The sequence below is a fragment of the Corylus avellana genome, chromosome 2 (assembly GCF_965113065.1).
Source record: "Corylus avellana chromosome 2, dhCorAvel1.hap1.2, whole genome shotgun sequence".
In the NCBI taxonomy this organism is placed as follows: Eukaryota; Viridiplantae; Streptophyta; class Magnoliopsida; order Fagales; family Betulaceae; genus Corylus; species Corylus avellana.
In genome coordinates this window covers 18878239-18904983 of record NC_142491.1, presented here as the reverse complement: position 1 = coordinate 18904983, position 26745 = coordinate 18878239, and the positions used below count along the sequence as shown (strand labels likewise).

The window sequence follows — 26745 nt, the reverse complement described above, 5'->3', positions numbered from 1 at the left end:
AATGGCACGACATAGTCGCTTCTTGATTCTTTTCTATTTTAACAAACAATTGAAGCCTTGGTTGGATTTCACCACGATGATAGAATTTAGAATCCACCAGACATGGTTAAGTTCCCCACCTAGGTATGGACCAGTGTACTCCACATAGGACAAAATGTGCAGGAAAAAAATTAGGAAAAATGTAAACAAGAAATTCAATAGAATTAGAAGACATAATAATACTTCAAAATTATTTATTTTTCCTTTTAACATTTCATACCATACATGTATATCCTACCACCAATGAGTTGAACATTTCAAAAAAAAAAAAAAAAAAAAAGAACAATTTCCTATTTATTTACAGGCCCTAGCAGCTGAAAAGGTGCTCTCCAATATCCTTTACAGCTTCCTGAAAATTTGGCGATCCAACCTGAAAACAGTTTACTGCTATTGTTTATGACACCAATACAAATTTATGGCGAAGTAAAAAATAGGAAGAAAAAATATTAATAGAGGAAAGCATATTGATGCGGCAGGCAGTATTGCAGAAAGAATGGAGGATTCCCGGAAGAAAAATGCAAGCAGTAGACGGCAAGAGTATAAATGGTTGACCTAACCACAGGCCCTGACAACAAAATTGGAGACTACAGCCACCATGAGAATATAGGAACTGACCTCGACCATGCAGCTACTTTAGAAAGGCACCTAAAAAGAAGCCATTATTTGACCTTCAACATCAAAATTATCGCAGGCAAGAGAAATCAATGCTGAGATACAATATACATAAAGTCGATTTGTTAGTCCCAAAAACTCATGACAAATCAAAAGATCCCTGCCCTTCACTGATCGCATAAAGTAGTTTCTTGAACATAATCTCCTGTTTAAGAAGTAATAAAAATGTATTAACAACTGGATAAGAATGAAAGATATATCATTATGAACATTTTTAATGTATTGTATTGGCCTATTTCATCAATTATAATACCTTTGTAGAGTAAGGAGGAAGCTTCAGGTAGTTTGCACATGTCATGACACTTGGCAAGTCATCATCTGCTGGTTCTGAAAGCCCTGTCCCGTTTGACGCTGTGTTACTTACAGACGAAGAATGCTGCACGAAAGATATGCAAGCATTAATGCTATTAATATGTGCAAGCGACGTGGATATATGTGACAGCCAACAATCCAAGACAAACATTCAAATGCATCAGAATTACAATTTCAACGGACATCATTTAAATCTAATCCACTATGCTGATACCTTTCTCACAATCGTAAGTTTTGGATTCAGTACTGCCAGACCACCAGGTGGAAGCCTAGGTGCACCAGTGACAAACTGGCAGAAGGCCCGCTGCTGCTCTGGTGTGAACTCTCCCAAAATCTCTAGCAACTAACATCACAAAAGACACAATAAGGACCATGTAATAATTTAGTAAAAATTCATTTCCAGAGTACTGACTTCCAAATCTAGGATGAGAAGCATACGTTAACTACTGCTGGACTCTTGGCAGTGTATCCATGATCAAATTTTATATGATCAGCAAGTGTATCAGCCTGCAAAAGTTAGAAATTAATGTATAACCATAGCATTCTACAAAAGAGGTTCCAATAACGTTTCGTAATGCAGAAATGCAGAAATAAGAAAAAATTACCTCCCATAACTCTCTGCGGCCACAAAGCAAGTAATCCAATTCATGTGGAGTAAATATAAGTAAAGATGTTATGTCAAAGACCTGATTGTCATGTGGCAAAAGAAAAAGTCTTGTTAGCACAGGAATAAGTTTTACAATTCAAATTTAGAAGAAAAAGACAACTATATCCAAATCAACAAAATGAATCAGAAGATAATAGTACATTATAATAAAATAAAATAAAATAAAAAACCTAATGACTTTTAACCAAGAAAAAAAAAGCCAAAAAAAGCCAAAAAAGCCAAGAGACATGAAAAGTTAAGGAACAAATTTCAACAAAAAGGCCTGGTGGAGAAAGGAGCAAGTAATTTTGTCTTTTATTTCTATTTTTCAACATAAGTGCACTTCTATATGCTTGTACCTCAATATCTCTCCTTTCCCCGATTTGCATCCCCTTTCATAGGCTCTCTCCCACTCCATTATCTATCTTAAATTTTCTGGTGAAAATCACCTAAGTTTTTCCCTCCTAGTTTTCCAATACCCACAACTAAGACAATGCGCCCACCAAATATTAGCCAATTTTATCACTATAATCATTGCCTAGTTCAAAGATCACCAACATGTATGGGCCTTGCACCCAGCAACCAGAACATTCATTGCATGACCATTACCCAAACCAGCACCTACCTACACCATTGCCAAGTTCAAAGATCACCAACATGTATGGGCCTTGCACCCAGCAACCAGAACATTCATTGCATGACCATTACCCAAACCACCTACACCTGTTTTAAAAATCACCAGCTACTACAGCAAATTCCAACTCAAATTTCATGCAAAATGCAGAAAAGAAAAAGAGAACATGGCGAAGGGGGTGCGAGCGTGAAGTAGAAAGAAGGATGAACTTGTTATCAGCCAAGGAAGAGAGAACAAATGAAAAACTCCAATCACAAACTACCCTCACAGTTTCTTTAAAACATGACATAGCAATCTTTGGATTACTACCAAATAAAGATCAGAGTAGATATTTCACCTGATTAAACCCTGCTCTAAATGCTTCCATTTGCCGCATTATTCCAGTCTTGACAGTTGCCTCAACTATCAAGGATATATACTCCTCCAAGTTATAAATATCAACCTAGAAATTAGCATTTGTCAGACATATCTTGAATTTAAAAAGAAAGATTAAAAAAAAAAAAAAATCATGAATGACAAAATAAACATAGATATGTTCAAGGTATGTAAATTGTATACATTTTCATCTCCAGGTTTCAAAATGTATTCTGGATAACCAGGAAGTGTAAAATCAAAGCAGAGATCTTCAATTGGAGCTCCACGAAAACATAAATCCGCAACTGCATCACTATTATCAGCACTAGTTGATTCTAGATATTGTTTCCGGCAAACAAGGGCTTGCAATTCTTGCAAAGTCTTCCCTAACTCGGCATCGTAAGTAAGAATATCATGCAAATCAAGCTCCTGCAATGGATTCAAAGATTGAATGTCTTGATCAAAATAGAGGTATAGACACAGTAACATAGCAACATCTAAATTTTAACCAAAAAAAGGGGTTAGTTTTTTCATAATCTAATAAGCTTACTTGACCAAGCACAAGCTTATAAAATGCTGTCGACAGTGGGAGGTCCAATAGCCGTCCATCTTGAAGAGCTTTGGCCATCACACGCCCTACCAACCGGAAGTACTCAATCGCTTTAGAGAACTGGCTACCATCAGAAGTATCAGCACTTGGAGGCCAGGGACGAGGGAACAACCCAAGAGGGGCTTGGACAAGGTCCCCATCAGCATCATTGGGTTTTCCATTTTTATGTTGATCTCCATCAATTTCCATTGCAGGCTTCCCTGAGGAAGAATTTGTTCTCCACATTCCAAGTCCAACTTTTTGCAAATCATGACTTAGAAGTGTGTAGAATTCAAGGGTGGGACCTAATCCAGTGCCAACTTCACCAAAATATTCTACCTCAAGCACAGCCTTCTGGCTAGAATACATCTCCATTACTTTTGCAGCAGAATCCAAAATGCGGTTTCTAGAGACACGGACCTTCTGGCGCTGCAACCTCCCAACCCTCACCTCTCTTTCATTTGATGATCCATGACCATCAGCACCCTGCTGCTGCTGAAGACGATATAAAGCACGAGATAACCCAAAAGCAGTTGAATAAAAGTACTGTCGCCGGGTCTCAAAGGGAAACAAGAAGGGACATGCTTTCGTCAACTGGTAGCACCATGAAGGAAGGCTACCACTGCAGAGTGCAAGCGCATCTTGAATTTGTCTTGCTAATTTGGGAGTAAGTTTGCTGTTGATAAATTCCTCGGAAAGAACCCTGGCACCAGTTGTGCTCAGCTCATCCAGACTCAAGATTTTTCCCTCGGCAAAATTCTCAGAAACTATTTGGGCTCTCAAACGAGGTGCAAGCTGGTTCAAACCCTCTAATACACGCAAAAGTGCGAGTATGTTGAAAGTAGGATTAGATTTTTCCAGATCACAAGGAAGCTCTCCCTGCAAGATACTATCTAGAAGTGATAATCGATTCAACTGGGCATCAGAGTTAGAACCCGAAGAACCAGATTTGGTAGATTTTGATGTAGTATTAGAACTTGATCCCCCAACAGAAGCCCTATCAGCTTGGCTTTCTGCCCGCTGGTATGTAATAGTGTAAATATCACTCCACAGCCTGCTTCCATCACTAGATATGAGATCATTACCGGCGTACCTCTCATCATCATCCTCATCCAGTACAAGCTGCCGCTGAACAGCCTGATAGATAGTCAAATGCTTATTAAGCTGTTTCCCACCTGCAGTAAAGACTAATTTTGGAGGATCATTCAAACTTCCATATAGAGGGCGCCCTTGCCTATCTCTGCCTCCCCTAAAACCTCTACTATTAGCAGATCCAAGACCAGCCATGGCAGCAGCAGCAAATGACATTGCACCCCTTGAACCATAAGAATTTCCACTTCTAAAATCAGCAGAATCAGAGCCCTTAACTGTAGCAGCTCTGCTACTAGAACCAGAAACTGGATTAGTCTGGCTATCACTTGCTGCTGGAGCAACAAAACTATCCTCAGCTGAGTCACCCAATTTCACATCGTGTACTTTGTCAGGCATGCAAACAGGAAGGGAATCATCTCTTAGCACCTGGAAGAAAACAAAGATGATTCCATCAGAAAACATTTTACAAGTTATCTCAATGATGGACAATATCACATACAATAGAAGACTACCGTATCCCACCCCCCCAAAAAAAAAAAAAAAAGAAAGAACAAGGAAAAGAAAGCTGCAATCATATGAGACAGTTGAGAAGCATAAGTGCAAATATTAAATTGTCATCCTCTAACTCTAAGGAATGCTAGAAAAAAAAAAATTAGAAGAGCCATAAAACATACATCTTCATGGTCCTCGTCCTCATCATCTGAGATATCATCGTCTTCAATCACCAATGCATCATCAATCTCAACAGGAGATATATCCAATTCCTCGTCCTACATGAGATGGTTAAGAATGTCACAGGAAGAAATTGCCAATTACAGGAAACATATTATAAAGAAAACAGAAAGAAATATGGAATATTATGAACAGATTTCAAGAGGCACAAAGAGTCCACAAGTACCAAAACATTACTGATGGAATTGGTCCCTGAAAAACATTCAATTCGATAAAATTAGAACCCAACCCTGCAACCTGAACAAAAGGCCCACATGCGCGTGTGAGAGAGAGAGTAGACCTCAAAGACATTTTATTTGTGCACTATCCCTCATAAGCTTCAAAATATCTATCTATTGGTCTCTAGCTTCACTCAAATCCTAAAGCGAGTGATGTATCATTGTACTTAGCCCAAAAAAGAGGCAAGGACCATTTCCTAACCTTGCATATCACATTTGTTTCAACCAACCAAAGAAGCAGCATATTGAAACACTCCCATATCCATATCCTATGTTTCATAGGACATCAAAATCTTATAGAAATAGATAAAATAGTTCTTAGAGGTCTTGAAACAAGATGCCACCAACTTACATACAATCATGCACTAGAGGAAGACTAAACGCAGAACCTTTTAAAAACACCCAAAAGGTACCGGTGAAAAAAACGCACCATCCATAATTAAAAGATTTTGACTTAAAATAAATATAATGCAAATATGCACAAAAGCAACTGTTCAAAATGATACACCCTCCATACTTATCAAAAAAATATTTAAATGATTTACATCATTCTAAATAACTAGCGTTAAATGCTTTCTCACATATTCCCTCCATATTTAAAAGATCTCGATTTACATAAATTCTATAAACTAACATTAAATGCTTTCTCACCTATTTTCACTATTAATTTTGGAATAATACCTTTACTTTTAAATTGAACAAGGGGAAAAAATACATGAGACACAAGGAATTACTGGGAAGTGCACAAATCATTAATTGAATATTTGACAGGACAAAATTTGGGATAGCCAGACAAGAAAACGTGAGCTAACATGAAGGGAGGAGAGATTATTAAGTGCAAAAATAGGTCCCAAATCTGTAAGTTTGAAATTAAAGAAAGAAAAAGATTACATCCATAATCTCCATCCATAAATACAATCATAGCAATATAAATCATTTCAAGTAGGAAGACAAACTTCTCATAATATAGCAATGAAAGAGCTTATTTATATTTCAAGTATCAGGACTGTCACAGTGATACATCAAGGCACTTTTCATCAATGTCTTGTGTAAGATAATTTTGGCATTTTATGTTTCTACTTTTTTAACTTTTATTCTAAGTCCTTGCATTCAGGTCAACTTATTTTAATTTTTCAATTATACATTATGATGCACAAACACAGAATTCACACTTGCAAACTAATCCTAGGCACAAGGAGGAAAATAGGAAACAGCAATAAGAATCAAGTTAACATAGGCTAAACAAATCAAAAGGCAGTATTTTAAACTTAGTGTCTTCTATTTATTCTCCTAACTAAGTCAGATAAACATGGTTTTGGCAAGTTCTAATCCTAGAATACTAGCAGCATACCTCAGAAGTAGAGTCCCCACTAACAGGTTTCATCTGAGCATCTTTATCCAGCGCTGCCCTTCTACGGGCAGCATTTCTTGTTTGAGGTCCTCTAGCCTCCTCTTGAGCAGGTCTCAAAACAGCTTTACCCTTTCCCTTCGATGAACTTGTGCTTTTCTCTTGTGATGGATCCTTTTTAGATGCATCGCCTATATTAACAGATGCTCTGGATCTAGTAGAATGACGACGAGCAGTGGAAGCAGGAGTAGAAGTAGATGGAGAAGAAGCACCAGCTCCTGTAGGTGTAGTTCCAGACTCAGAGTTCCCTGCAGACGGAGTGGACTTCTGACCAGATTCACCTCTCTGAACTCGGGGCCAAAGGAATTCTTCAACAGCTGCCAAACTTGCCAATGGATCAATCAGTACAACATTAGATGAATAGTCGCGGAGAGATTTTTCACCTTGGGCTCTAGAGAGACGCAACTTAAAAGGCTGAGACAATGCACTCAGTCCGGAGGAGAGGCGTGCACTTCCACTAGATGACCTAGATGAGTGGCTCAGCACAACAGGGAAACGCTCCAAGGAGGACAAAGCATTTTGAAGCTTTTGAACCAAGATAGTCATAGGAGCTACACTTGCTTCATCAATGCTGGAAGGAAGTGCAACAGCAATAAATGACTTGAATCTTCTAAGTGCTTGTTGGCGAAGTTTGGGCAGGTTAGCTTCTGATATTTTCTCCTTAGAAAAGTAGCCACAAGAGAAGTAGTTCAGCAAAGCAGCAATCACACCACTACCAATAAACTCAAAAGTGGATACACCATCTCCTTTGCTTAGTTCTGATAGCATCTCAGATATAACCCCAACCAGATACTCTTCCTTATTCACAGAGTTATCACCCAGGCGAGACCCAGAAGCTTTAGATTTCCCCTTTGCTTTAGTCTTTTGGTCATCAACACCGGCATTCAATTTCATGCAAAGATTCTTTAAATGTAGAAGATCATCTGTAACTCCAACTTCAACAGAACCAGGCTCTGAAGGGAAGTACTTGTCTTTAAAAGCTTTAGCACATGAACTGACTGCCATACGAAGATTGGAATTGACAGAAGGAATTTCCACCGAACTTGGAGGCGATCCAATATTTACTGAACCAGGATTCTTAGATTCTTCTGAAGCACCTCCATCTAGATTGGTGCTTCCACTCCGTCTTCTATAACGCCTAGAGCGTGATGATGTTCCAGGGCCAGACTCATTTTCCTTCTCAGCAGAAGATGACCCTGCAGGATTTGGATTACCAGCTAAAATAAGTTGGTCCACAGCATGTACCACACCTTCTCTAACAAACATCTTGGAGAAAGTCCCAGGAAGCTTTTCCATCAGAATCTCAGCAATTTGAAGGGCGGGAATCAAGACATGTGGATCTTTCCATGCTAAAACACCTGCTAAGAAACTATGATAGCAAAGCCAAATGATGAAGTGAGAATAAGTATTTTTTGCACACAGTATACTGTGAGCATATGAAGAAATCTTAATCAATTAAAGTTGGATACCTTGATATGTTTGTCACACTTAATAAAGACTGAATCATCTCTGCAGTACTGAAGTACATCAATTTTCCAATCACTGAAAGACATTTGTGACGAACAGGGCCATTCACACTAGAACCATAGATCTGATTGAAAAATAAACAAACACTATTACTCACTAACTAAACCAAGTATAAATCAGAAACTAGTTAGGCGCACCAAAAACTTACCTGTATTAGAACGGGAAGGAGATCCATTCCAAATTGCTGAAGAAGTTCAGGCTGATCATTTAATAATTTCTCACGTGCTGAAACCTCAGGAACATTTCCATTTGTGTCTTCCTGTTTCCCAGAACTGCCAGCAGAAGACTTCTTAACAACAGATCCTTTCACAAATAAATTGGAGCTAGATGGGAGGGAGATGGTTCCTTGCGGCAATGGAGGGAGAAGCTCATTTGCAAGGTTGACAATCTCAAAAATCTACATAGTTGATTGAAAATCAGAAAAATTCAAAATCTCAATGTTAAAAAGGTAATTGCAAGGTTCAAAGACTCTGATATAAACCCTTCAGTATATTTATGACAACTAAAATAAAGAACACAACAACCACATATAAAAAACATTAATATCAGCCAGAAAAAACAATAAAAACAAGTTCTGTAATCATTTTATATCATAATGAGTATAAGTCAAGTAGAATTTCACATTGCTTAAAAAATGGCTGAGAATTGCAATCCTTTTTATATACCAATATTGCAATGAAAACAAACCTATCCAGCTATAATAAAAGCCACTAAATAACAGCAATACCTGCTCCGCTGGTCTACTTAAAGCAGGTGAAACCGAAGCATTAGTTGATATGCCTGACCCCGCTAAAATATCTTTAAGGATACCACTGATACCCAGGAGAAGCAAAGTTTTGGATCCCAAAGGAGAACCACTTGCACAAGTGGAAAGAAGTCGTATTAAACCCTGCATGCCAAATAAGTCAAAATTGGAACCCTCCAATATACATAAACTCATCTCAATTTAGCTAAAGCCTTAATCCCAACTACCAAGAATGGCCCTCCAATATATATAAGCATCAAATTGCAAGGATCAAATTGCATTTACCGTGTATGTAGGAGCACTGAGAGATGCCTGTCCACCTCCAGAATTGCTGGTGGAAATAAGCGAGGCAGCTTGAGTAACCAGACCGTGATTGCAAAGTTCATCTAATTTATCCGGAGATGATGCAAATGCTTCAGCAATTCGAGTCAAACAAACAGAAGCATGCTCCAACACCTACAAACATAACACAATGCAACATGATAAGCAGGAATTATACCCAGAAGGGAAATCCTCAATTCACAAACTATTAAGTAATTACTATTACCTTCGAATCGTGATACTGAAGAAGGTTAGTCAACAGGGGAACAGCTTCCATCACAAAGTCAGCTGCATCTGAAGGGAGTTTCTTGCACATATTTGCAGCCGTAGATAATGCCACTCGCTGGGACAAAAGTACAAAAAAAAATGAGAATTTCTCAATTGAGATCCAAAATGCAAAATGGGTCCTTCTTCTCAACCGAAGGAACCAACTTATTGGTTTCAAATTCCACTAATTAAGTTACCTGAACTCCTGTGGAAAAGAAATCCAGATACGAAAGCACAGCCATAAGAGCACCAGCTCGCAAACAGGCAGTCGGGTGTTCCTGAGATATCTTCTTCAAGGCTTGTAGAGACTGTTAAACATCATAACAAGCATAAATATCATAATGCAGCACCTAAGCAATGCTCCATTAGCTTCACATAATTTTAAGGGCATAGTTTGTTCACTTCCACTCTAAACTGACATAGTCACAACCATATCTAATAAAGCAGAATACCCATGCTCCTTAATATAAAATTTCAAATTTATAATGCATTACTTGAGCAATGCTCCATAAGTTTCACATATACGATTCTAAGGTCACAAATTTTTTCGCTTCCACTCTAAAGCAATAACAGTTATAACTATATACAACAAAGCAGGAGAAATGATCAAATTCCCTAATAAACCAAATCATTTCATAGAGAAAAAAACCAACCTGTTCAGCCAAGTCCATATATTCAATTGTAAGCAACCTCGCGCAAAAGCAGGAAACCGCGCCATAATGCACCACCGCGGCGCAGGACGAAGGAAGCACATCGCACAGATGCGTAAGCGCCCTCGCCGCTAGGAGCATTATATCAGGATTGCTCTCGTGATTCAGCAACCCAACGAGCACAGGTACGAACGAATCGACGGAAAATGTGCTCAGCGACTCCTCGGTTCCAATGGAAAGCATCTCACAGAGCTGCGTCAGTGCCTCGACCTGCCGCCCCTCCTCGCCGTCGGCCCTCAGCCCAGACAGAATCTTCTTAAGCCGCCCACTCTGGTGCGAGGCCGACGACGAGCCCATTGCCGATGACGGCAAAAGATCGTCAAGCCCCGCCCCGAGCTTCCGCAGCAGCCCCTGGAGGGCGCTGCTAGCCGAGGTCAGATTCTGGTGAAGAATTCCGACTCCACCGCCCTCGCTATCGTTGTCATCATCGTCGCAGCCCGCATCGACGTTCAGCCCCAAGCTCCGCTCGTTATCCCTATCCCTTTCTCTTTCCCTATCCCTATCCCTAACCCTAATCTCGTGCTCCTTTTCCTTCCCTTTCTCGGAATTGTCTCTGTTATCCGAGTTTCGGCCACGGCGGCGGGACCCAGAGGACTCGGTGGTGGGGTCCATAGGGTGGTCGTTAGCTTTGACAGAGGCTGCAGAGCGGGAGCGAGTGGAGATCAATGAGAGAGCGGCAGAGGAGGCAGATGACGTGGCGGCGGATGAGAGTAGGCGTGCGCGCTTGGAGGAACGGGTGGTGGGACCGGAGGAGGAAGAAGAGGGCGCTGCTGACGTGGCCTCCGCCCGCTTCCGGCTCCGAGTTTCCATACAAAAGCGACCAAACCTTAGGGTTCGACGCTCGCTCCGGCCACCCCTGGGCGGGCGGGGCGATCACGACTCACTCCGAGATCCGCTCCCACGCTGCATCTGCCCGCACCGGATTCTCGAAACGATCGAAGCTCTGCTATCGAATCAGCTGGAGCAGACCCTATATTCCTCTTCTTCTTCTTCTTCGAAGTGGAATTGGAATTCCAATCAGCCACACAAGAACCAAAGAAATTAACGATTGATGGGAAAATATCGCTTAGAATCTATACAATTTACGGACTGCATCAACCAATTTTTTCAAAAGGCTTGCGAATTTAGGGTTGAATTACAGAACAAGAGAGAGAGAAAGAGAGTCTTTCCACAATGAAAACCCTAAAGTGACGAACGAATAAAGGACGGGACGACCTTTTATATATTTTTTAAATTTTCTTTTTCTTTATTTATTTGATGTGTGTGTGTGTAAAATAAATAAATAGATTTTTGTCATGTGGGATGGGATGCGATGAGGAGCTTCCATGGCGGTGAATGCTTCTCCGGATCCGGATCCCCTCTAATTGGGGTAAAACTAAAAAATTCTCTATTGGTTAATTGTGACTTTTTATTTTAAATTTAATGATCATAAAATTATTTAAACTTCGGTAAAATAAAAGTCAATATTTAATCCATAAGTTATACAAAAACAACTGATATTTTATAGACCATTGAATTTAAAATGAATGACCGCAATTAACAATTTGAGAATCTCAAATTTCTCTTCAATTAGAGGGAATCTTAATTCATGCTTCTCCGCATTGTGCATCTCTCTCAGGTGAAATGACTTCAAGGGGTCACCACGTATTTCAATAGGGTCTAATGCTATAAGTTTCTTTTGAGTCTCTCCAAAAATAATGTGATTATTAAAATTACCATTGAATTTATAATTAATCATTATTAAATTTTGATCAAATAATAATTTTAATAATAACATCATTCTTAAAGAGACTTAAAATAAACTTCTAAAATTACTCGTCAAACTTGTTTGGCTAATTGCTGCTTTCTTTCGCACGATGTGCTACTTGAGAAGGCTTCACTCCTTTTGAGCTTTTCTAATACCAAAAGAGGCAAACTCCTAACCCATTACTTTTTGTTCTCTTGGGCCTCTGCCTCGTCGGCTTTGGCCCTATAAATTGGAATTTTGTGACCTCCCAATTCGACTTTTACCATACATTTATATGATATATGCATATACATATATGGTTTTATGTTATATGACTTTTGAATTTGGGAGACTTCTAAAGATCTAAAAAAGGTTACAGAGCTCATATGTTCTAAGCATATAGGTCTAGAGCAGGTGAGCATCGCAGCCTTTCTACAATATAGCAAAAACTACTAGGTTGATCGCCAATGACATTCTAAACGCAATAGAAATTTGTTAGCATAATTATTCATAACCTTGTAATGTAAATGGTACTTCTTTAAGGTTTGATTTAGGTCCAATTTTAATTATTGGGATTGAAACACGTGTCCCATACCGGAATTGGACCAAAGCTCAAGCCCGATTCACTTCTTCAAGGTTGGATGCAATTACTACTCATTTATTTCTTTTAATTAAAAAAAAAAAAAAAAAAAAAAAGTAAAATGATTACTAGTTGCCATTATAACACATAAAGCATATATATTTTGCCAAGGGTTGTAACCATAAAACTATTGCAGACACGCCAACTAAAGGATTTTGAGTTTTGAGTTTTGAGCTTTAGTGTTGCTGGATTGCGAAGGAAGAACACAATTGAGGCTAGATACTCTTGTTGATATTTTTGTTGGTGAAAGTTAGCTGGTCATAATCAATAGCTTGTTGACTAATAATAGTACTTTTCCTTCTCTTAAAGATTGATAGAATAAGATTTGTCCAACTTAGTGCATAATCTTTTACCATAAGATGCATAAAATGACAACCAAAGCCTAAGTAGACTAGGTGGAGTCAATTTGTGTATTGTTTGGCATAGCCATTATTAAGGGGTGGCAATTCAGGTAATCGGGTAGACCCGATTAAGACCCGCGACCCGATTATCCAAGACACAAACACGACCCGTTTAGCTAATCGGGTTAACGGGTCTGACACGATAATGACACAGAAAATACCTTGGTAACCCGACACGACCCGTTTAACATTACCAGGTAAGATCGGGTAAACACGACCTGACACAATTCATGCGCTAAACAGGTAATCCGACCCGACCCGCCCCGAAAAAATATGTAGAAAACCCATTTGAGCAACCGACATGCTTCTTTTGTTGAGCTGCTTGAACATTAGATCTACAATGAATTAAATAGAATCGAAAATTAAATGGAAAATAATGTGCATGAAGGACCAAAATACAGAGAAGCATGAATGTTCTCCACCCTTAGGCATTCTTTCCATCTCCCTTCTCTAAGATTTTAAATGTTTTTGTTATATTAATGTAAAACATAATTACTACAACAATTTTCTTCATTTTTCTTTAATAAATTCCCCCCTGAAAATAAAAAAGAAAAAAAAAGGAAAAAAAAAGGAAAATGTAAAGAACTACAAAGGGGAACATTCACTTTCACTGCCAGCATAATAGCAAGGACAAGAAGAAGAGAGTAGGATTAAACATATAAGCACAATTATTTTTAAGTCATTTATGATTTCAATTATATATTGTATACAAATAATTAAAGTAAGTAAATTGACCATATCATTTGTTTGGTTGATCTGTATTCTAAATAATCTGCATACATAATTATATACTAAAACCTTGGGTTTGCAACACGGAAAAAGGATTTATATGTTAAGTATAAAAAAATTTATTACTACAAAGTAAATATAGTTTAGAAGGAACATAACAATGATATACATCCATACATATATGTACTGGTTTTTAGTGAAATTACAAAGTGCATGTCTAAGTATTTTAGAGGTCATCCAATAATCAATCAATCACAATATATTATCTCTATTGTGTATTAACCTGTGCTCAATCAAGGCCAAACAGACCCTTATCTTGAGAAACTTAAGGCAGGGGATATCAAATACTTTCATTGAATTTCACAAGTTAACTCCCCAAAAATACAAGACCCAAAACACATCAAGACCAAATAAGCTCCAAAGTCCAAACAAAGACTCAAATAATTTCAAAACTTTAAGCATCTTTAACAAACATCAGTAATGAAGATTAAAAGTGTTACTCTCACTGGGAATCCTAACAAAACCCATTACAGTTCCATCAAACTACTATACTACTGAACTTTTACAAATTACAAGTTCCTTTGCATATAGACAATAGTTAACATAGTCCATCATCATTAGATTCTAAACAAAATGACTAAATGAAGTTTCCATGACTATGAGCCATCATCATTAGAGTCATTACAAAATATGAACTAAATAAGATTAATATTTTAAGAAATATTAGCAGGCTGTGCTCCAGATGAATTTGGAATGTCACAAGAATTAACATCAGTTGTCAAAATTTCCTCTTCTATGCTATCCAACTTCATTTGTGCTATATAAAAAAAAAAAAGAAAAAAAAAAAAGAAAAGAAAAGAAGAGGAATTAGTATTATTATAGTGTAGTTAAAAAAGTAATACAAGTAAATGAAGAAATTAAATATGCAAATAAATAATATTACCTTGATCTCCATACAACCAATATCTACTGCAAATTAATGCTTCAACAATATCAGGCTTGAGTGAGGTCCTATATTGATCAATCACACGTCCACCAATACTAAAAGTGGATTCTGAAACAACCGTGGAAATAGGAATACTCAAAACATCACGAGCCATTGCAGCTACTTCAGGATATCGAAATTCATTTCCTTTTCAAAATGAAAGGATGTCAAATGAATCATTCACAGCCACAGACCTAGGCTCCTCCAAATAAATTTCCAATTGACTCTTTTGTGAATTAACATCGACTCCACCAAATGCCAAATATTCCTACATGAAAAAGAGAAAATATAAACATAAATAATTAAGAGTATTAAAAAGATTGTATACTAAGTTACTAAATTACTAAAAAGATTATATACTAAGTTACTAAAAAGATAAGAAATCAATGATATTATAATATTATTTACCCGTTCCCAAGGTAGTGTTGCTCGAGTTACTTGGGGCTGCTGAACAGTTATGGAGCTTGAACTTGAAGGTATAGAAGAAACACTATACTTCATAAAAAGACTCTTTAATTTATCACTAACATTCACATACTGTGTAGAATTCATAACTCCATAGATCTTCGTATAGTAATAATTTACAAGATGAAGCTTGTAACGAGAATCTAAGATAACTACAACAGCCAACACTTCACTGAAGTCCAACCAATACTTCTCAAATTTAGAGAGCATTTGAGTTGCCATTAAACTCTTATGCTCATCTTCACCCACAACGTCTTCCTTCAAGCTCACATAAATCATGGCAATCACAGGAAAATATAAGTTGGCAGTGGGATACTTAGTACCAGAAAAAGCACATGTAGGTTGGTACAAGCAAGCTAAGAAACTTTTGATATTATCCACCTTTTCTCACTCAACTGCAGTAAGATAATGCTTATAGTTTTTATCAGTCATCTCCAAATAACTAAAAGTACGCCTATAGTGAACTGCACTCTCAAGCATCAGATATGTAGAATTTCATCTGGTTGGCACATCTTGTTTAACCCTTTATGATTGTCCAATGACATTTGATTCACTGCTTGAAGAAAACTTTGCTTTCGCACTTGTGATCCCCTAACATACTTGACGCTATCTCAAACCTTTTGGATGGCATCATTGATATCTTTCAATCCATCTTGCACTATCAAATTAAGAATGTGAGCACAACAACGCGTATGAAAGAAATCACCATCACAAGGAATTACTTTTTTCATGTTCAATTTATCTTTTAAGAACCTAACATAACTATCATTAGAAGAAGCATTATCCAATATTATACTGAAAATCTTGTTCTCAATTCCCCCACTCTTGTAGCAAGTTATATATAACATCAGACAAAGAGATACCATTGTGTGGTGGGGGCATAAAAGAAAAGTTTAACACCCTCTTGGTTAAGACCCAGTCTTTGTTAATAAAATGTGCAGTAAGGCAAATATACCCATCAGTTGCCAAAGAAGTCCACAAATCATATGTTAAACAAATCTTCCCAGGACAAGCATTCAACATAGATTTAACCCTTTGTTTCTCCCTCAAATACATCTTAACCAAATCAGCTTTACCAGTATTTCTAGAGATAAAAGGTACATCAGCACGCAAATATTGATGTACTGCTCTTACACCATCATATTCAACATAAGAAAAGGGCAAATCATGCTTAATAACCGCCACAACCAACAATTCTCTATATTTTTTATGATTAAATTTATAGTCACTTACCCCCAGAGATCCTGCTTTTTTCCAGCTAAAAGCATTTGCCCAACATCACGACTGTTTCTCCCCCCGCAATTTTTACTATGCTTTATTAAATTTCCAGTTCCATATGAACTTCGAGCCCTATATTTATTAGCACACGTCTTGCATTTTGCCCATACTTCCGAGTCATTTGGATCAGCATTAGGAACGATGTCATAATATTGCCAAACATCTGAGGTCTTCTTACGCTTCTTTCCCTTTTTCTTATTCCCGATAGAAACAGAGTCATCTCCTAGTGAATTTACTTCAACAACATCGTCGTCAATTTCAAATGACTCGAATGCATCTTGAACAATTTCTTCATTAGTCCTCTACACACATAACAATTAGATAAAGTATATGCTATCAAGTAGTTTAATAAGATTCAATAACTATATAACAATTACTTGTCAAAAATTTGGTACATATTAAATGGAAAGCCTTATTTTGCCATTAATGCACTTTACATCATTCAAACACTTCCTCCATAGATCATCTTCTTTTAATTTGTATGTACTATATTTTAAAGACAACATCCAAATTCCAAATGGATAAATACTAATTTAAAAAAATTAATTATAAAATATTAGACCATTCACTCTTTCTCTATTATTCCAAATTTCCAAGGATTTCAAGTTTCAACTTTAGCAATATATCACTTTGATTATTTACACAAAATGTTTATCAAATTCTAGCCACATCTAAGCATGTTCTGAGCACAATATAATCAACAAAGTAGAGGCAGATTAATAATTTTATACTTACTAGTCTACTAGTCTAAAAACAAGCATACCAAATCAATGAAATCATGCCTATATCTCTCTAGTCTCTACCCAGCCAACAAACAGTCTAAAGACAACAAAAAAATGCATTGTACATTTTACAAATCATACATTATCAGTATTTACAACTAGTAAAATCTAAAAATCATACAAATCATACATTATCAGTACACACAAAAAATGCAAAAAGAAAAGAAAAGAAAAGACAACCAGTAAAATCTAAAAAAATAGTAATAATAATAAAAATCAAAGCAAGAGATAGAGAGAATCAGAGACATACCGCCATACCAGAGAGTCTGAGACAGAGTGGAATCGGAGACAGAGAGGTGCGGCTGAGTCGGGCTAAGTGCTAACGGAGAAAGACTGAAACTGAAAGAGTGACCGTGAGAGAGGGAGATAGAGCCGAGAGGGAGAGGGAGAGAGGAGAGACAGTCCGGTGAGTGGTGATCGATCGCCGGTTTGGGTGGGGGGAGCTGGCGGATGCAGGGGTTTTTAGATGAGAGAGGGTCCGAGGGAGATAGAGTCGAGAGGGAGAGCCGAAAGGGAATGCTGGTCCACCGGAGAGGGAGAGAGGAGAGAGAGGCGTCGCCGGTGGGGGGGGGGGGCTGGTAGCTAGCGATTGGTGGGGTAGTGCCGTAGTGGGCTCGTGAGGTCGTGACCGTGAGGGTGAGCGACTGAGCAGTCTAAGCGTGAGTGTCTAAGAGTAGTGAGAGGGAGTAGTCCTGTTTAGCTGTTTAGGAATTAGGAAATTTTGATTTTAGGGTTTCACTTTCACTGCTTCACACTTTCACTTGTTAGTTGTTATTCAACTTATTCACTTATTCTTAGTTCTTAGTTCTTACCGGGTTGCACAGTTGCACTTGTGGGTTGGGTAGTTGGGCTTACGCAGCTTACGCTCGGGGTGGGGTTTTTTTTTTTAAAATTATTATTTTTTAATTTAAATAAGTTAACGGGTCACCCAAGACCCGCCAGACCCGTTAACTTAAACGTGTCTGGCGGGTCGACCCATGGACTCGCCGGGTCGACCCGCCAGACACGAATTTACCCGGGTCTTAATCGGGTAGACCCGATTAAGACCTGAACCCGATAAGCCCAAACCCATTACCTGCTAACTTCGTGTCGGATTCGCGGGTCGTGTCCAAATTGCCGGCCCTGGCCCATTAAGTGGGTCTGTTAAATTACAAGTTTTCTCATGGGGGAAGTAATATAAAATGGTACATTTTAGCATTTAATTAATATTTTAACTATTTCATTCAATACATAAACCTAATAAACATAATATTTAACTGAGATAATAGATGAATGATAAAAACAAGATTCAAATGATTTCTACATCAATTGTTGGCCAAAAAAGTTATTTTGGTAGTTGAGTGTGTTAAATAAAACGGGAAAACGCATACATGACACTCGTATGCCTGTTTTTAATGTAAAATGGTGAAAATAACTTTCATTTATAAACTAAATTTACATAAATAGCCTCCAAGTTTTTTTTTTTTTTTTTTTTTTAAAAAAAAAATCCTAAAACTCAAGGACTAAAATTAAAATAAAATAAAAATAAAAACAAAAACAAAAACAGAGTGACCGGCCATCCTCTAACACTCTATGAGTGGTAGTTTGACCACCCTAAATGATTTGGAGTGGCTGGGACACCTCTCTTATTTCTTCTTGCTGATCGTATGGAGGTTGATATACAGTGCACCCAATGATCACCTGTTTTTCTTTTGTTTTTTGTTTGTTGTTGTTGTTGTTGTTTTTTTTTTTTGTTTTTTTTGTTTTATTTTTTATATTTTAGTTTCTTTTAAGTTTTTTAATAGTTTTTATTTTCTTTTATTTTTTATTTGAGTGTATTTTCGTGATTTCATGGGAAAAAGATCACATGAATCTCACTTTCTTTTTTTATTTTCCCGTCTGATTTGATGAGTTGGCCTAACAATTTTTTTTTTTCAAGAAAATGTAGTTTAAAGAGATTAAGTATGACAAGTATTCGCGGGGCAAATGTGTAAATGTGTGGTAATTGATAAGGTAAGCGTAATTGACCCATTAGGCGTTGTTTGGTATGCATAATTAGTATTATGTTAGGAGAATAATAGTTATTATTGGAAATGGAGGAGGATGGAATATAATAATTATTTTTATTCATTAATTTGGTAAAAATACATATGTTCTAATTGGAACTGAACTACAATTACAAAATAAACCTTTTAAAAAAATCAAATTAAATAAAAAATTATTTTTTTTTAAAAAAAAAACCATTTAAACCTATGTATTCAATGGGTGGCCGACCACCCCCATGTCAATACCACACTTGGATCAGAGCCTTGGGAGTGGTATTGGGCACCCCCAAATGTATCAAGGGTGGTGTAACCCTACAATGGGTGGCCAACCACCCCCAATGCATACCACCCCCCGAGTGTGGTCTTGGCCACCTCCAAATGTACCGGGGGTGGTGTAACCTTGTAATGTAACCACCCACAGAAATCTACATATTCAGTAATTTTTTTTTTTTTTTGGAAGTTTGAAAAAATAAAAAATAATATGAGCTTTTTTTTTATTTATTTTATTTTTAAAAAACATTGTGTATTTCTCTAGTAATACATATTCCTCTCAATTTTACTGGGGAATGAGTATTCACCTTTGTAGTTATTCCCAATAAATAGCTACTTCTATTCCTATAATTAAGCTACTATCAAATAAAAAAAAATTGTGATATTTCATTACAGAAGTTTATTTCGTGAATCAAACATGGCCTTTGTTTTTGAAGCGGCCTTTGGTGTCTCACCCATATTCTTCTTCAAGTGCTGGGTGCTTAATAAAACTCTACAACTCAAAATCAACCCATGAAAAATGTTGAAGTTTATTTTTTCAAATTGAGTTGAAAGATTTTATCTGATCGAATCTATAAAATTGTCTTGTTCCTTGAGCACATGTTTATATTAAAATCGTGTTCTTCTCACACACATGATAATTTTATATACTAAATTGGAAAAAATTAGCCTAACTCAGTTGAAAGAATCCGTTCATGAAAAATTCAAATCCAAAACACAAACAAGAAAGTAGAAACCAATTCAGCATATATGTCCTATTCAGCTCGTACCACCTCACTATAGCATGTGTTAGATGTTAAGCATTGGTTTTTCTTTTTAAGCAATTTTTACTTTAGAGTTTAGACCTCGAATTAGGGTTTTTTTTTTTTTAATTGATCTCGAATCAGGTGATGATATTTGGCATGTTCACCTTTCTTTCCCCAAAAATCTTAAATATTTATAACTTGATCCACTCTATTATTGAAAAATTTGTTTTCCATCAAATATGCTCATTGTGTAGATCAACAAAATCGTTTACCTTTTGTCCTCTCAAAATCTAAATACAAATGATTGAAAATTCCTCCCTAGACAGTAAATGCGTAATAGTTGAATTTTAAACATACAGATATTGACTGACAATGATTTCAGCCCAATTGTTCAACGAAGGCTTTTGGGGTGGGATTCAGCTCTAGTACAATTGTCAGCCGATATTATATATTATTTGCAATTTGAATAGACAACTGTGAAAGTGTCCTTGTGAAGTCCACTTGTCCAATAAAATGTTCGAACAGTCTAGACCGTATTGTGCATATGGAGCCAAAAAGACAACTGAGTAAGACACATCTCCTTTGGGGACGACGTTAATCCCTCAAATTTTTTTGAAATCTCAATGAATTTATTAATGAGAGCCTTGCTCAGTAAAAACACGTGTTAAAATGCTAGAAGGAAAATCTGTCACCCACAATTTTTCAGATGACAAATGTAAGGCCAGCTTGGCCAAGCTATGAGCCACCTCGTTGACACAACGGGGAATGTGCTCCACTTGCCATTCTTGAAACTGTGTCAAATTGATCTTCATCTCCTCCAACACCATTCCATAACTCCCCATCCAGGCTTCGCTTCTACGCAGCCGCTGCACTATCTCCAAAGCATCTCCTTCGATAATTATCTTGTTCCAGGCTAGATTAGTAGCCACCAACACTGCTCGACTTGCTGCCACTGCCTCCGCCATAGTGGGGTCTTGGATAAAAGCCTTCGTGTCACAGTACATCGCCAATACCTCGCCCCTGTGATTCCTTGCCACAACGCCCAGGCCCATTCTCTTAGTTTCCTTCTCCACCGCAGCATCCCAGTTTAGTTTAATATACCCCTCCGGTGGAGCTTTCCACAACATCATCTGATTTTGGGCAGGGAATTGTTCGGGAGCATTTTGTGCCCGAGTTTCTGCAAAGTTTTCTATTTGTTCCCGTGCCTGGCGTAGAACCATAGAGGGAGTAGACAGAGCTTCACCATGAACCACCCTATTCCGTCGGAACCAGATTTGCCGCGCCACCACTGCGAACAATTGCAGCTCAGTTTCCTCGAGCATTCCCATCAGCTGTATTACTAAATCCTTAAAATCAGCAACCTCACTGTGACATTTCTGAATTTTCCTTGAGCTTTCCAGCCACACGTCCCGTGCCGAGGGACAGCTCCATAGTATGTGCACCGGGGTTTCTTCTTCTCTCTCACAAATCGGACATAATCCATCTTCAATTATATGTCGCCGGAAAAGATTACCTTTTGTAGGGAGAATATTGTGACATGCTTTCCAGATGAAAAATTGCACCACTTTTGGACTCTTTAATTTCCATATCCCACTCCATAGGTCTCTTTCACTGGAAGCCATCGATGAAGCTCCTTTCTCCATTTCTTCAAGAGTTTTAGCTAGGTGGTATGCACTGCGGACAGAAAAAATCCCATCCTTAGTACCTCCCCAGACTAGTGTATCAGATTGGGAACCAGGACTAATCACTATACTGCATATACTCTCTACCTCATTTCCCATGAAAATCTCTTGAATTAAGGGAATATTCCACCAAAAGGTATTCTCATCAAACAAATCACAAACCCGTGCATCACTGGGAAGTAAGCTCTGTGGGGATTGAACCTTATGTGTGATAGAGGTAGGCAACCAATTATCTTGCCAGATTCTAATGGACTGCCCATCTCCAACCCTCCAGACCATGCCAGCTTTGATCAGCTTCTTTGCTTGCCATATGCTCCGCCAGGCATACGATGGATAGCGCCCCAGTCGAGCCTCTAGAAAGTTGCCCCTTGGGAAGTATTTTTCCTTCATCACCCTTGCAACCAAAGAGTCTGGATTTTTAATTATCCTCCATCCTTGTTTAGCTAATAAGGCTCGGTTAAAGCATTCAAGGTCCCTATACCCCAATCCACCACTCTTCTTCTCCAACGCCAATTTATCCCATCCCATCCATGCAATTTTGGAGAGGTTGTCTTTATGTCCCCACCAAAAGCGAAGCATCATAGAATTAATCCTCTTACATAAGGACTTTGGAAGTTGGAAGACACTCATAGTATAGGTCGGTATAGCTTGAATCACCGCCTTAATCAAAACTTCCTTCCCTGCCGGCGTCAAGAACTTCTCTTTCCAACCCGTCATCCGATTCCAAATGCGGCTTTGAATGCTATGAAAGGACTTCAAACGAGATCTTCCAATGAAAGCCGGAAGTCCCAAGTACTTTTCATAGCTATCCGTTGAGCCAACTCCTGCCAATGAGAGAATTTGGCCTCGTACCACATCTGTGGTATTTTTGCTAAAAAATAGCGAGGTCTTTTGTCTATTTAGGCGCTGCCCCGACGCTTTCTCGTAATCTTCAAGAATCCCTTGCGTCTTTTCCCATTCTTGCACATTTGCTTTACAAAAAAGCAAGCTGTCGTCCGCAAAGAATAGGTGAGTGAGGCGCACTCCACCTCTAGTAACTGGCAACCCCGTGATGTCTTTTCTCATTTCAGCTTTTCTTAACATATGACTCAGACCTTCAGCACATAATATAAACAAATAGGGAGAGAGAGGATCACCTTGGCGTAGACCCCTAGAAGGGTTGATGTTTCCATAAGGTTGACCGTTAATTAAAACAGAGTAGGAGACTGTTCTGACACATGTCATAATCAGGTTGACCCATTTTATGTGAAAGCCCATTTTGATCATAATCTCTTCCAGAAACTCCCACTCTACTCTGTCATATGCTTTGCTCATGTCAAGTTTGAGCGCCATGAATCCCTCCCGCCCCTTCTTTCTTGTTTGCATAGTATGCAGGGCTTCAAAAGCTACTAGAACATTGTCAGTTATCATTCTACCTGGAACAAAAGCACTCTGACATGGAGATATTATATGGGGCAGCACCTTTTTAAGCCTATTAGCAAGAACCTTAGCAATTAATTTATACAACACATTGCATAAACTAATAGGCCTAAACTCCACAACACTAGTAGGTTTCTTTTTCTTAGGAATAAGAGCAATAAAAGTTTGGTTGATGATAGGGTCGAAATTACCATCATTGAGGAAACCAAGAATGGCTTTGCAGACCCCATCACTCACGGTTGCCCAAGTGTTTTGGAAAAAGCATGCTGCATACCCATCTGGACCCGGAGATTTAAGAGGACCCATGCTGGCTAGGGCGGCTTCTATCTCCAACTGCGTGAACCTATTCACCAACTGGTCATTCATATCTTGAGTAACCCGAACCTCTATACCCTCCAAACATCCCTCTACACCCTCGCATCCTCCCGTGGTATATAGGTTCTGGAAAAAATTCACAAAGGCCCGCCTCACTTCATGCATATCTGTTTGTACAGCCCCATTCTCATCCTTAATACTTGTGATTTTGTTGGTTTGACGCCTCTGGTTTGCCCAGGCATGGAAGAAGGCAGTATTTCTATCTCCCTTAGCGTACCACACTTGCTTAGCCCTTTGTTTCCACTTAACCTCCTCTTGATCCAGAATTTGAGCTATCTCCTTCTGAATTTTTTTAATGAGTGGTTGATTAGGAGGCCCTACAGCTCCTTGCAATGCCGTGAGTTGGGCAGATTTAGTCTTCAGTGTTTTATCAATGCTTCCATGTTTTTTCTTACTCCACGTTGTTAACACCTTTTCACAATTTTGAAGGTTTTCAACAACATGGCCCAACATAGTCCCTTCATAACACTGTTGCTTCCACGTCTTCCTTACTACATCAATAAACTCCTCATCTAGGAGCCATTTTGCCTCAAATTTAAATTTTCGGGACTTTGCCTCCCAGTGGGTCCTTGTTCCAGCAAAAGTAATCATCACTGGATTGTGGTCCGATGACCTTGCTGCCAAGACTTGTACCTCCACTTCTCTAAACACAGCACACCACTCATGATTGGCCAAGGCACGATCGAGGCGCTCTCTTGTAAAGCTTCCGTCTTCTCTTGCGTTATTCCAAGTAAACTTAGGGCCTATAAACCCCAGGTCACACAGTTGACAGTCTTCCAGAGTGGTTCGAAATCTTTCCATTTGCCCCTCCTTTCTCCAAGCCGCTCCCCATTTTTCGGAATTGTCTATTATCTCATTATAATCCCCCACACTTAGCCAAGGACTAGGTGCACAGGTTCTGAGATGTTTTAACAAACTCCATCCCTCCTGCCTTTTCCCCACCTCAGGATTGCCATAGAATCCGGTAAACTTCCACTCAATCCCTTCCTCCTCCGAAAATATTATTGCATTTATGTGACGCCGGGAGAAATTTTGTATGGTTAGATGGCCTTCCTTCGCCCAAAGAATTGCCAAACCCCCACTCCTTCCCACTGAATCAACTGCAAATAAGCCTTCAAATCCCAGTTTCAATCGAATCCATTCCATTTCCTTCGCTGTTCTTTTTGTTTCAATGAGAAACAAAAAGTTGGGCTTCTTTTCCTTTGCTAATTGGCAAAGGTCTCTCACTGTCCAGGGGTTCCCAAGCCCCCGACAGTTCCAACTTATGAGAATCATGACGTTTGGCGGGGCTGCTCTACAGCCTCCACCAATTCCATGACTTGTGGGACATGTACCCCATCATTTTCTGCCTCACTTGTGATCTCCAATCGAGCAGACTTAGCCCCTCCTGTTCTTACTTCTGCTCCTGGGCTGTCACGGGCTTTCCTCTTCCAAATTCGAACACTGGTTCCCCCTGGAGAATCAACCATTGCTGTTAGCTGAGTGATGGCATGCTCCTCCTGCTGAAGCGTCAGACCTTCACTCCCCCCAGCACCTGCTTTGATTCCGCCACATGCTTTCCGAGTTGGGCCCACATCAACTTTCTGCCCCCCCCGGCCCATATGGTCTTGCCCAAAAACTCGGCCCACTGCAGTATTCACCTGTCCGCGTCGCTGATTCTTTCCCCCAATAGCCATGCATGCATTTATGCTTTTTGGATGGTTATTTTCGGGAACCTTAGCCTCCTTTTGAACTCTCCCAGATATCGGCCTGAAATCATGGGATTTCAAATTCTCCTTTGCTTCCATAACCGGAACCTGCTCCTTTTTTTTCCTCTTCGGGGAGGTTTTTGAATCAGCATTAAATCCTGGCATTGATTCTCCGCTCCTTTCCTTCTGCAGCGAGTAATCATTTCTAGGTTTCCCTGAGGATCCGCTACTTGCCAAATCAGGTCGCCGAGAAGACTGCTGTGAGCCGTCCGGTACCGGCTCTTTGTATTCCGGCATCCATGCTCCATTGTCAGTTCTGGTGGTGCTGTCTCCAGGTTTTTTACGCCCCTCTTCCGCTCGAAGCCAGAGGCCCCACTCCTTAGCTCCATCACTAATGTTCATTCGCCTATTTTGATTAGCAATACACCTCTTCGCTTCATGAATGATCCGCCCACAATGGAAGCAGAAAATCGGAAGTTGTTCGTATTTGAAATGGACCCATACAGACTTCCCTCCCAAAAGTAGGGCCCGTCTACGTTCCAGGGGCTGGGTGAGATCAAGGGTGACCCTTAGCCGGAGACTCCTTCCCCATCCAGCTCCATCACCTGCTACATCCACTTCTTCAAGGACCCCCAGAGATTCCCCAATTTTGACCCCCACTGCTCGTGACATACAAAGAAGAGGCATATCATGAACTTGGATCCAAAACGGGGAATGCGTGAAGTCCATTCGTGATGGCGGAAGATGCCCATCAAATTCTTTGAGTACTATGATCTGGCGCTCAAAGGACCATGGACGCCCCGCCATGACCCTCTGCTTAATAATTTCATCCGAGAACTCAAAAATCCATAGGTGGTCTTGTAACTCCCAAAATTCAACGCAGCCTTCTGCCCTCCACACCCGCGAGAGAACATTTCTGAATGCTTCCTTGTTAATTTTTTTCTCCGTCCAGATCCTTCCCACCAGGCAATGTTCTCCCTGCTGCCTTGCCTCAAAAACATCCTCCTCAGTTATTGGAATTCCCACCTTCTCTCCTTCGGTTAGGGAATTCCCTCCACCCATAAATTCACCTTCTTCCGCCATCAGTGTCACCAATCGTCGGCACAGAGACCACAATCACTCCTCGTCCGAAAACCGGATGGAGACTCTCCCTCACCACTAGCAGATTCTCACTTGGATTCCTAGAAGAAACCCTAGAGAGAGGCTCTAGAGAGAGGACCGCGTAAGAATCTCTATTCCTCTATCCCTCAAATTTATGCAACGGAAAGC

The 26745-nt window shown here is 39.2% G+C and overlaps 1 protein-coding gene across 3 annotated transcripts; it reads right to left on the bottom strand.

Moving 5' to 3' along the window:
* Positions 1-216: 216 nt before the first annotated feature.
* Positions 217-11459, bottom strand: KAK (HECT ubiquitin protein ligase family protein KAK). Of its 3 annotated transcripts, none has more exons than XR_009440885.2 (18): positions 10210-11459; positions 9754-9864; positions 9516-9632; positions 9254-9424; positions 8951-9112; positions 8372-8620; positions 8166-8287; positions 6640-8065; positions 5013-5108; positions 3208-4764; positions 2862-3086; positions 2641-2745; positions 1629-1709; positions 1462-1530; positions 1238-1366; positions 965-1087; positions 655-856; positions 217-423 (listed from the first exon to the last, which is right to left on the bottom strand). XR_009440885.2 is itself a non-coding variant. In XM_059602878.2 (17 exons), exons 1-17 carry the CDS (start codon positions 11074-11076, stop codon positions 791-793), a joined length of 5676 nt encoding a protein of 1891 aa, XP_059458861.1. In that variant the 5' UTR covers positions 11077-11459; the 3' UTR covers positions 217-790. The 3 variants fall into 3 exon arrangements, 1 of the variants encoding a protein (XP_059458861.1); XR_009440884.2 differs by having other exon boundaries at positions 217-409; XM_059602878.2 differs by having other exon boundaries at positions 217-856.
* Between the last annotated feature and the right edge of the window lie 15286 nt (positions 11460-26745).

Excerpts from the sequence above, each read along its gene's own strand:
- KAK (XM_059602878.2), bottom strand. The coding sequence starts at position 11,076 with ATGGAAACTCGGAGCCGGAAGCGGGCGGAGGCCACGTCAGCAGCGCCC. Across the intron at positions 9,425-9,515 it reads TTCAGTATCACGATTCGAAG|GTGTTGGAGCATGCTTCTGT; the intron begins GTAATAGTAATT and ends TTATGTTTGTAG. Across the intron at positions 1,531-1,628 it reads GCCGCAGAGAGTTATGGGAG|GCTGATACACTTGCTGATCA; the intron begins GTAATTTTTTCT and ends TAACTTTTGCAG.